This window comes from Acomys russatus, chromosome 2 (genome assembly GCF_903995435.1).
Source record: "Acomys russatus chromosome 2, mAcoRus1.1, whole genome shotgun sequence".
Lineage (NCBI taxonomy): Eukaryota > Metazoa > Chordata > Mammalia > Rodentia > Muridae > Acomys > Acomys russatus.
The window spans coordinates 42,646,397-42,659,036 of NC_067138.1; the positions used below are offsets into that span (position 1 = coordinate 42,646,397).

The window sequence follows — 12,640 nt, forward strand, 5'->3', positions numbered from 1 at the left end:
TTCAACAACATAGGCAAAAGGTAGGTTTGACTTTGAATGGCTGACCCTCAGGCCCTTTTATTATGCAAAGTATCTTCTTTAGATCAGAGCAGTGGAGAACAAAATCAGAAGACTTATCTGTCCATGTCATCAGTTATTTTCTCTGCCCATGCCCACTCCTGAAATAACACACTGATTGGTGTGCTTTCTCTTGTCATGACTTACAGGGCTTGCATGTTGAAAAGTACTGGCTTCCCAGTCACTGTGTCATGTGGTATGTTTAACCAACATCTCAACCTACCTCAGGCTTTAAAATAATTACTTTTACAATGATATCCCCTCTTTTCTTTATTTGATTTTCTCCTCTAGAGTACCTTAGATTTCTTCATTTGCGTCTTAATTGCTAAAAGAAGTAAAATAAAATCATTAAAATTTCCTTTTCTCATATGGAATTTAGGGAGAAATTGGAAAAGAAATGTACATCATCAAGCATGGAGAAGTCCAAGTTCTTGGAGGCCCTGATGGTGCTCAAGTTCTGGTTACTCTAAAAGCTGGAGCAGTGTTTGGAGAAATCAGGTATCTGAAAGACTCCTTCTGAATGTCTGAGCCAATTCATTGTCATAAAAGGACAACCTAAGATTATAAAACATGTAAATTTCTACTCAAGTTTATCAAGTTCTAATATTCTGCTGAGAACACTGACATTAAGGATGTTCACATTTCTTTCACTATTTATCCCTTCCCTCAAAAGAGCAGAAGAGAGCAGGTCATTATGTTCTTTAGTACTAGAAGCTAGGTCAGTGAGTAGCTCGCAATTGATGTTGGACATGTTGAATTAACATGCACATTCATAAAGGAACAGAGAGAAGAAAGAGTGGGGGAGTTACCTAGCTGTTATAAGACTTTTATTAGGCTAGTTATATGATTATGATTGAACCAAGCTGCCTCAGTCTAAACCCCTGTTTATCCACTTGTTGTCTTTGTTCCTTACTTAACCCTACATTTCTTCAGTTTCATCATCTTAATAGAGTTACGATAGTGTATATCATAAAGTGGCAAATAAGATTAATTTATTTAACATATTTTGTGTCTGACATCCAATCGTTATCATTATTTTCTATTATCCAGAAGAATATAAGAATAGAATAGAATAGGGCAGTCCCCAACAGCAAGAATGTAAACAGCAAATTTAAAAACGATATGAAGTAACACTTCCATGCATTAATGCATTTAAATTTATTCATTATTCTTCCAAAAAATTGTTCACTAATGCCTTAGCACATGCCGGGTTATAAAGTATCACTCAGTTCTCTAGGAATGCACTCTAAAAAGAATAGACAAATTGTTGCCCTTCATTAAGTTTATAGTCAAGTAGGAAGAAATTGAGAGCAGTTACACAATTAACAAGTTCACACTGTGATATGCTGTGAGTGTACAAGATTATAAGAAAACTGATAAGTGATACTACTGTAGATCCAGTAGTTGAGGATGAACACTCACTATAAAAGGAATGCAGGTGTGGTTCAATATATGGAAATCCATCAATGTAACCCACCATATAAACAAACTGAAAGAAAAAAAAAAACACATGATCATCTCCTTAGATATCCAAAAAGCATTTGACAAAATCCAACACCCATTCATGTTTAAAGTGTCTGAGAGATCAGGGATAAAAGGCATATACCTAAACATAATAAAGGCTATATACAGCAAGATGATAGCCAAAATCAAATTAAATTAAATGGAGAGATAGTCAAAGAAATTCCATGAAAACCAGGGACTTGACAAGGGTACCCATTTTCTCCATATCTCTTCAATATAGTACTTGATGTTCTAGCTATAGCAATAAAACAACAAAAAGAGATCAAAGGGCTTCTCATCAAAAAGGAAGAAGTCAAAGTATCACCATTTGAAGATGATGGTTTACATAAGTGAGCTTCAAAATTCCACCAGAGAATTCCTATACCTGATAAATACCTTCAGCCAAGTGGTCAGATATAAGATTAACTCAAAATAAAATCTGTAGCCCCCTGTACACAAATAACAAATGGGCTGAAAAACAAATTAGCAAAACTACACCCTTCATAATAGTCACAAATAATATAAAGTATCTTGGTATATAATTCTAACCAAGAAACTGAGAGACTTGTCTGAAAAAAACTTCAAGTCTCTGAAGAAAGAAATTGAAGAAGATATCAGAAGATGGAAAGATCTCCCATGCTCAAGATCAATATAGTAAAAATGGTCATCTTACCAAAAGCAATATACAGATTTAATTCAGCCTCTATCAACATATCTACAGAGTTCTTTACAGACCTTGAAAAATCAATTCTTAACTTCATATAGAAAAGTAAATAACCCAGAATATTATACAATAAAGGATCTTCTGGAGTAATCTCCATCCCTGATCTCAAGCTGTACTATAGAGCAACAGTAATATAAATGACAGGGTACTGGCATAGAAATAGGCTGCTTGACCAATAGAATTGAATTGAAGACACAGAAATAAACCCATACACCTATGAACACTTGACTTTTAACAAAGAAGCCAAATCCATACAATGGAAAAAAAGATAGTATCTTCAACAAAAAATGCTGGTCTAACTGGATGTCTACATGTAGAAAATGCAGATAGACACAAAACTCAAGTCCTTAAGACTTAAAGACCTCAACATAAAACCAGACACATTAGGTCTGTTAAAAGAAAAAGTGAGGAAGAGCCTTGAATTATTGACACGGGAAACAATAGCTCAATAGCTCAATAGTTCAAACTCTAAGATCAATGATTAATAAATGGGGCTTCATGAAACTGAAAAGCTTCTGTAGGGCAAAGGACACTATCATTAGGACAAAACAACAGCCTACAGACTGGTAAACGATCTTCACCAACCCTACATCTGACAAAGGGTTAATATCCAAAATATATAAAGAACTCAAGAAATTAAACACCACCAAACCAAGTAATCTACTTAAAAAATGGGGTACAGAACTAAACAGAATTCTCAACAGAGGAACATCAAATGGCTGAGAGACACTTAAAAAAATGCTAAATGTCCTTAGTCATCAGGGAAATGCAAATCAAAAAGACTCTGAGATTCCATCTTACACCCATCAGAATGGCTAAGATCAAAAACTCAAGTGACCATACATGCTGGCAAGGATGCGGAGAAAGGGGAGCACTCCCCCATTGCTGCTGGGAGTGCAATCTTGTACAACAACTTTGGAAATCAATTCTGGTGCTTTCTCAGAAAATCAGGAATAGTGCTACCACAAGATCCAGCTATACCACACCTGGGCATATACCTGAAAGATGCTTTACTGTACAACAATGACATTTGATCAACTATGTTTATAGCAGCTTTATTCATATATTCAGAATCTGGAAACAACCTAGATGTCCTTTAATCTAGGAATGGATAAATTGTGGTACTTTTACACAATGGAATACTACTCAGCCATTAAAAACAAGGAATCTTGAAATTAGCAGGCAAAAGGATGGAACTAGAAATGATCATCCTGAGTGAGATAACTCAGATGCCGAAAGACACGCCTAGTATATACTCACTTACAAGTGGGTATTAGCTCAGTGTAGATGTTCTCTGAGAGACTCCTCCAAGCAGGGAATTGGGACAGAGGCTGGGACTCACCACTGGACTCTGGTCAGAGTGTTGAGAGTAGTATGGAAGAATGGGGGAATGGAAGGACTCAGAGGGTGCAGGAAACCCACAAAGAGACCATCAAGACTGGTGCATCTTGACCCAGGGGAAGCTGCACAAACTGTTGCACCAACCAAGGACAACACATGCAGAGAACCTAGAGCCCCTCCTTCCATTCATATATAGTAACTGATAGCTCATTCTCTAAGGTTGTTGGGAAGCAGGGACTGCTTTTGACATGAACTCTCTAATGCTCCCAATTTGATCACCTCCCCTTGGCAGGGAGACCATGTGGGCACACAGAAGAAGGGATGCAGGCTATCCAGATGAGACCTGATAGATCAGATGGTGGGAGAGTATCACCCCAGCAGAGGTCTAGGGCAGGGGAATAGGGCAGAAGAGGGAGAGAGGGTGGAAAAGGGAAGATGCAAGTGAGAGGATTACAATCGTGATGTAATTGAATAAATTACAATAAGTAATTTAAAAAATATTTGCCCTGCATTTCAGTCCTTATCTGGGTCCCATAGTAAGTGGAATGGACTCTGCTGCTTGCTTTTTGACCATGGTCCCCTGGTAGGGCTACCTCAAAAGGCCATAGCGGGAAGAGGACACACTCAGTCCTGATGCGACTTATATGCTGGGGAGGGTAGATAGGGGGATCCCCCTTCTCTGAGGAGTAGGGTATGGGAGTCAGAGGAAACCAGAAGGAGAGGGGGGAAGGAGCAAAGACTGGAATGTAAATAATTTTTTAAAAATTTCCCTAAGCAGTAAATAAATGTGGAGCCATTTAGAAATAGGCAAAAACTCAAACTTAGGACAAACACATCTGGTCTAGGGACAGGCAAATCATCACAGCTGGTAGACAGTGAACAAGGAAGGACATATTAGAAAGATTAGACAGACCAAAGACTGAGCAAGGGCCAGGTTGTTCAAGGCCTTTTAGAGCATGGTAAGAAATTTATATTTTTCTCCCATCCGAGCACTAACCAGCCTAACTATGCTTAGTTTCCAGTATTAGACCAGATCAGACAGAGTCAGAGCAGTATGGATAGAAGCGTGTTAGTCTCTATATCAATGAATATAAGGAAAGGCTTGTTGGCAAAAGAATCTCACAATCTGTACGATTTGAAAACAGAAGGGTGGAAGAGAGACAGAAGGGTGAGAATGCAACAGAGGAAATCAGTTGCATATAAGCTACAGTGAATCCAGTATAAGATGAGAGTGCCTTGAAGTACAAAGCTGATGCTTAAAAGTAGAGAATAACACACCAACAAACATCATTAATTATTTTACATTGAGAAAATTGTTATTTGAAGTTACCAAATATTCTTAGCTTTAAAAAATTTTACAAAATATTTTTACATATGCATTTATATTATCACACATATATACAATAAACTACCTAAAGCAAGTGTTTTGTCTATTTGTATTTAGCAACCTAGAAGAAGACATATTTCCTATATTAGTAAGTCTAAAATTCTGAATGTAAATCAGTATCTATTATTTTATTTTATGGACATTGTTTTACCTGCATGCTTGTCTGTGTGATAGTGTTGGATACCTGGACAGTTGTGAGCAGCCATGTGAGTGCTATGATTTAAACCCAGATCCTCTGGAAGAGCATCCAATGCTCTTTATCTCTGAGCCAGCTTTCAAGCCCCAACTACCAAGTATCTTGACCAGAATAAAAGCAGCCATGAGTGACAAAGGCGAAACACCGCCCCAAGTCCTTCCAGTTAAGCGTCTAGTGAGCTTATCAGGCCACAAAAGGTATTTAACTAATCCAACTTCATAGCATCAAGGAAGTTACTTGAGTTTCAGAGACACGGGCACTTTCAGGTGACTTCATATTAACGTAAAGCTTTCCTTAGAATGTTGAAACATATTAGTTTTCTGCTGGTAATATTGCTTTGTTTTTAAATATCTTCCTCTTTCTTAACGTCTAGATGGGCACATCATTGACCTGCACTGGAGTAGTGGTAGAAAAACTTCTTAGACTGTTCAAGACCTGTAATCTTGGTCTGTTTTCTGTTGCCTCCATACAGGAAGTGCTTTCAAAAGTCATTTATTATTTCTGTGACTTAGTAATCACTGTTACCAAGGCCATAAAATATAGAACAAATCTAATCTGAAACAGTACAAAAATTAATTAGCTGCCCTAACCTTCCAAGGCCTGTATTCTGTGAAAAGTAAAGCTTATAAATACAAGTACATTAATTGCTGATATTATCATCACAGGAGGAAATAGCCTAAGAATAGAATTCAGGTGTTGCTGACTTAGCACTGAAATAACCCTGCATCCCTGACTGCATTTCCTTAAGTAAGTCCCCTCTTTCCCATTTGGCCTGAAACAGTAAGGTAGTCATTCTCTAGCCTGCAACAGCCTTCCTAACTCAAACAAAGAGGAGGTCTTTGCCTTAACTCACTTCTTGGCTGTGGTTGGAAAAAAAAAAAAGATGTGTCTGTCTTTCCCAGATGCTCATGGACTTCACATCTGTCCCCCAGCCCTAGGCTCCAGTCATTTCTTCTAGATGGAGGCATGTCTGCCAAACATCCAGACACTATCTTGTTATCGTGTTTACTACTCAGAAATGCTGTGACCTTTGTTAAAATGAGCTAAATCTGGCACCATTACATAGCTTTTTATAGACTTCTTTTTTCCGTAGGAAAACCTAAGAGAAGGGTGAAGAGGTTTCAAGGGCATTATATATTAATATGAAAGTGCATAGCTAAAATATAAACGTACAGCTTGTCATGTAGAAAACCCAGAACACATTTCCAATTAACATCCAAAAAGTACTACCATTTTATTATAAAAAAGAAAGAAAGAAAAAAAAAAAGACTGAGGTCTGACTCTTCTGATTCTATTCTTATCCTCACAAGTATAGATACACATACTTCAAGAACTAATTCAAATGCCATCTCTTTGAAGCCATCTTTCCACCACCCCAAAACAGAAGTAGCTCCTTGTTCTTTGCTTCTATGGTATTTCATGCATTATATTACAACAATTATTGCTAATTTATAGTTTGTTTGTTTATATATGTTTTCAAAAGACTGTACCCTTAAAGTGTAAGAGCTAGAAGCTACTCATTTCTGCATTACTAGCTTCTACATATAAACTATACAGTAATAATAGCTTTTATCTGTATCCTGCCTGTATCAAAAATAATGACTTCTATCAAGTGATTCAACTTGAAACTATACAGGAGGATATGGAATACAAGTGCCACACTGGGTCAGTGTCTTTCAGATCTAGCAGGTATTTGAGGCTGATTCATGTGTCAACTAGTCCTTCACTGTAACAAGGCAGGAGTAATTAACCAAAGGCTTGCTTGGGCTTATGGTTTGAGAGTTCTGTTTCATGGTCAATTAGCCCTGATGCTATTAACCTATGTTGAGACAGCACAGCATGTCAGAACTATGTGGCAAAACAACACTGTTTACTTCATGTTCAAGGTACAAGAAAAAATAAAAGAAGGAAGGAAGAAAGGAGAGTGGGTAGGAAGGAGGGAGAGAGGGAGAAAGAAAAGGAGGAAGGGATAGAGGGAGATGAGAGAGAGAGAGAGAGAGAGAGAGAGAGAGAGAGAGAGAGAGAGAGAAGCAAGGGGTTAGAGTCCCACAGTCTCTTTTATAGATATATCTCTAATAATCTGAAGGTGTCCTGCTACCTCTTAAAATTTCTACAGCCTTCCTGTAATAATCTCCTATAATTCAAGTCTTTCTCATGTGGATTTCTGAGGAACATTTAGAATCCAAACTACCAAGGATGGAGGACAGACATTTCATTACTCTTCAGAAGTATATGGAAAAATTATGTGTACAATTGGTCAGGCCTGCAGTTCCTACTGTGGAGTAGAAAAATGGTTAGTCACCCAGCAGTTATAGTGAAGAAAAGGGTGGGCTCCATAAGGTGTGTGTATATGCTAACCTTCAAAATCTGTGAGTGTGCCCTTATTTATAAAAGAGATATTTGAGGCTATCCTAGAGTCGAGAAGCTTGCTGAGCATGGTGAAGTATTACTTTATTTATTTATTTATTTATTTTAGGTTGAAATGGCTTCTTCATTTTATTTGTAAAACACAATCTCTTCAATTACAGTATTAGTTACTAATTTTTTACTACTATTATTTTTTATTTATTCATTTATTCTTGTTATATCTCAATGTTTATCCCATCCCTTGTATCCTCCCATTCCTCCCTCCCTCCCCCATTTTCCCATTATTCTCCTCCCCTATGACTGTTCCTGAGGGGGATTACCTCCCCCTGTATATTCTCATAGGGTATCAAGTCTCTTCTTGGTTACCTGCTGTCCTTCCTCTGAGTGCCACCAGGTCTCCCCCTCCAGGGGACATGGTCAAATGTGAGGCACCAGAGTACGTGAGAAAGTCATATCCCACTCTCCACTCAACTGTGGAGAATATTCTGACTATTGGCTAGATCTGGGAAGGGGTTTAAAATTTAACTCCTGTATTGTCTTTGGCTGGTACCTTAGTTTGAGCGGGAACCCTGGGCCCAAATCTGCCTATCATATTGTTCTACTTGTAGATTTCTAGGACCCTCTGTATCTTTTTATTTTGCTATTCTCCCATGAGTCTCTCATTTAGAGTCCCAATACAATGCCCTCCCCTCTGTTCCAGTTTCCTGGTAAGTGAAGGCTTTCATGGGACATGCCCCTTGGGCTAGTATGCAGATATAAGTGAGTATATACCATTTGAGTCTTTCTGCTTCTGGGTTAACTCACTCCTTATGATCATTTCTAGCTCAATCCATTTATCCACAAATTTCGGGAATTCCTTGCTTTTAATAGCTGAGTAGTATTCCATAGTGTATATGTACCACAGTTTCTTTATCTACTCTTCTACTGAGGCTGTTTCCACGTTCTGGCTATTATGAATAAGGCTGCTATGAACATGGTTGAGCAAAGTTTTCTTGTTGTGTGCTGGAGCATCTTCTGGGTATATTCCAAGGAGTGGAATAGCTGGGTCTTGAGGAAGCCCTATTCCCATTTTTCTGAGATAGCACCAGATAGATTTCCAAAGTGGTTGTACTAGTTTGCATTCCCACCAGCAATGAAGGAGTGTTCCTCTCTCCCCACATCCTCGCCAGCATGTGGTGTCACTTGACAGAATCTCAGAGTTGTTTTGATTTGCATTTCCCTGATAACTAAGGAGGTTGAGCATTTCTTTAAGTGTTTCTCAGCCATTTGATACTCCTCTGTTGAGAATTCTCTGTTTAGTTCCAAGCCCCATTTCTCAATTGGGTTATTCGGTTTGGTGGTGTTTAATTTCTTGAGTTCTTTATATATTTTGGATATTAGACCTTTGTCAGATGTAGGGTTGGTGAAGATTTTTTCCCAGTCTGTAGGCTGTCGCTTTGTTCTCTTGACAGTGTCTCCTGCCTTACAGAAGCTTCTCAGCCTCATGAAGTCCCATTTATTAATGGTTGACATTAAGGCCTGGGCCGTTGGTGTTCTGTTCAGGAAGTTGTCTCCTGTGCCAATATGTTCCAGGCTCTTTCCCACTTTTTCCTCTAAGTGGCTTAGTGTCTCTGGTTTTATGTGGAGGTTTTTAATCCACTTGGATTTGAGTTTTGTGCAAGGTGACAAATATGGGTCCAGTTTCATTTTTTTACACATAGACCTCCAGTTAGACCAGCACCATTTGTTGAAGATGCTATCCTTTTTCCATTGAATGGATTTGGCTTCTTTGTCAAAAATCAAGTGACCATATGTGTGTGGATTCATATCTGGGTCTTCGATTCGATTCCACTGATCAACCAGCCTGTTGCTGTGCCAGTACCATGCTGTTTTAATTACTATTGCTTTATAGTACAGTTTGAGATCAGGTATGGAGATTCCTCCGGAGCACCTTTTATTGTACAAGATTGTTTTAGCTATTCTGGTTTTTTTGTTTTTCCATATGAAGTTCAGAATTGAACTTTCAATGTCTTTAAAAAATTGTGTAGGTATTTTGATAGGGATTGCATTGAATCTGTAGATTGCTTTTGGTAGGATGGCCATTTTTACTATGTTAATTGTCCCGATCCATGAGCAAGGAAGATCATGCCATCTTCTCAGGTCATCTTCAATCTCTTTCTTCAGAGTTTTGAATTTTTTTTCCAACAAGTCTTTCACTTCCTTAGTTAGAGTAACTCCTAAATATTTTATATTGCTTGTGGCTAATGTGAAGGGTGTGGTTTTCCTAATTTCTTCCTCTGCAAGCTTGTCATTTGTGTATAGGAAGGCTACAGACTTTTTTGAGTTAATTTTGTATCCAGCCAATTTGCTGGAGGTGTTAATCAGCTTTAGGAGTTCTCTGGTGGAATTTTGAGGGTCACTCATGTACACTATCATATCATCTGCAAATAGGGATAATTTGACTTCCTCCTTTCCCATTTGGATACCCTTGATCTCCTTTTGTTGTCTTATTGCTCTGGCTAAAACTTCGAGTACTATATTGAAGAGATATGGAGAGAGTGGGCAGCCTTGCCTTGTTCCCGATTTTAGAGGAATTTCCTTGAGTATCTCACCATTTACTTTGATTTTGGCTATTGGCTTGCTGTATATAGCCTTTATTATGTTGAGGAAAGTGCCTTGTATCCCCGATCTCTCTAAAACTTTAAACATGAATGGGTGTTGGATTTTATCAAATGCTTCTCTGCATCTAAAGAGATGATCATGTGGTTTTTTATTTTCAGTTTGTTTATATGATGGATTCCATTGATGGATTTCCGTATATTAAACCATCCCTGCATGCCTGGAATGAAGCCTACTTGGTCATGATGGATGATGTCTTTGATGTGTTCCTATATTCGTTTTGCAATTATTTTATTTAGTATTTTTGCATCTATGTTCATAAGAGAAATTGGTCTGAAATTCTCTTTCTTTGTTTAGTCTTTGTGAGGTTTAGGTATCAATGAGACTATGGCCTCATAGAATGAATTTGGTAATTTTCCATCCATTTCTATCTTTTGGAGTAGCTTGAAGAGTATCGGTATTAGCTTGCCCTTGAAGGTCTGGTAGAATTCTGCACTGAAACCATCTGGCCCTGGGCTTTTTTTGGTTGGGAGACCATCGATGATTGCTTCTATTTCTGTAGGGGAAATGGGACTATTTAGCTTGTTTTTCTGTTCTTCATTAAACTTTGGCAAGTGAAATTGATCAAGAAAATCGTCCATTTCCCTTAGATTTTCAAATTTTGTGGCGTATATGCCTTCAAAGTAGGATCTTATGATTCTTTGAATTTCTTCAGTGTCTGTTGTTATGTCTCCCTTTTCATTTCTGATTTTGTTCATTTCAATACTGTCTCTCTGCCTTTTAGTTAGTTTGGCTAATGGTCTGTCTATCTTGTTGATTTTCTCAAAGAACCAGTTTTTGGTTTTGTTGATTCTTTGGACTGTTTTCTTAGTTTCTAATTTGTTAATTTCAGCCCTGAGTTTGATTATTTCCAGACGTCTACTCCTCTTGGGTGTTTCTGCTTCTTTTTTTTCTAGGGCTTCCAGTTGTGTTGTTAAGATGCTTATGTGCGATGTTTCCAATTTCTTTTTAAAGTCACTTAGTGCTATGAATTTTCATCTTAGCACTGCTTTCAATGTATCCCACAAATTTGGGTATGTTGTTCCTTCATTTTCATTGAGTTTCAGAAACTCCTTGATTTCTTTCGTTATTTCTTCCCTGACCCAGGTGTCATTTAGCAGAGAGTTGTTTAGTTTGCACGTACGTGTAGGCTTTTTGTTATTTCTGTTGTTGTTGAATTGCAGCCTAAGAGCATGGTGATCTGATAGGATACAAGGTATTATTTCAATCCTCTTGTATTTATTGAGGCTTGCTTTGTGACCTACGAGGTGATCAATTTTGGAAAAGATTCCATGGGGTGCAGAGAGGAAAGTGTATTCTTTCTTGTTTGGGTGAAAGTTTCTATAGATATCTGTTAGATCCATTTGACCTATGGCATTGGTTAATGATGTTATTTCTCGGCTTAGTTTCTGTTTCAATGACTTATCCTTCAGTGAGAGTGGGGTGCTGAAGTCTCCCACTATTATTGTGTGGGAATCGATGTGTGGTTTAAGCTTTTTTAGGAGATCTTTTACAAATGTGGGTGCCCTTGTTTTGGGAGCATAGATGTTCAGAATTGTGATGTCATCTTGGTTGGCTTTACCTTTGATGAGTATGAAGTGTCCTTCCTCATCCCTTTTGATTAATTTTGGTTGAAAGTCTATTTTGTTCGATACTAAAATGGCTACGCCTGCTTGCTTCTTGTGACCATTTGCTTGGAATATTTTTTTCCAACCTTTTACCCTGAGGTAATGCCTTTCATTATGGGTGAGATGTGTTTCTTGAATGCAGAAGAATGTTGGATCTTGTTTATGTACCCATTCAGTTAGTCTGTGTCTTTTTATTGGAGAATTGAGGCCATTGATGTTGAGAGATATTAATGACCAGTGACTGTTAAGAGTCTTAATTTTGATGTTGTTTCCAGTCGAGCATTTGTGTAGTTGTGTTTTTGCCATGGGATAGTTATCTATTTCCTGGGTAGTTTTGGTTGTAGCTTGACCCGTTGGGATGGAGTTTTCCTTCTAGTACCTTCTGTAAAGCTGGATTTGTGGATAGGTACTGTTTGAATTTGTTTTTGTCATGGAATATTTTGTTTTCTCCATCAATGGTTATTGATAATTTTGCTGGGTAAAGTAGTCTGGCCTGGCATCTGTGGTCTCTTAGGGTTTGCAGGATCTCTGTCCAGGCCCTTCTGGCTTTTATGGTCTCTGCTGAGAAGTCGGGTGTAATTATGATAGGTTTACCATTAAATGTTATTTGGCCCTTTTCCCTTGCAGCTTTTAATATTTTTTCTTTGTTCTGCATGTTTTGTGTTTTGATTATTATGTGGCGGGCAGTTTTTCTTTTCTGGTCAATTCTATTTGGTGTTCTGTAGGCCTCTTGTATGTTTATAGGCATTTCTTTCTTTAGATTGGGGAAATTTTCTTCTATGATTTTGTTGAGAATAGTT

At 37.9% G+C, this 12,640-nt stretch overlaps 1 protein-coding gene across 1 annotated transcript in view; it reads left to right on the forward strand.

The window, feature by feature from the left end:
* The window catches only part of Cngb3 (cyclic nucleotide gated channel subunit beta 3), a 178,595-nt gene that overhangs the window by 148,629 nt on the left and 17,326 nt on the right, over nt 1-12,640 (forward strand). Inside the window, exon 15 of the mRNA XM_051155926.1 lies at nt 437-555. Coding sequence (XP_051011883.1) covers nt 437-555 — 119 coding nt within the window. The remainder of the gene's footprint in view (nt 1-436; nt 556-12,640) is intronic.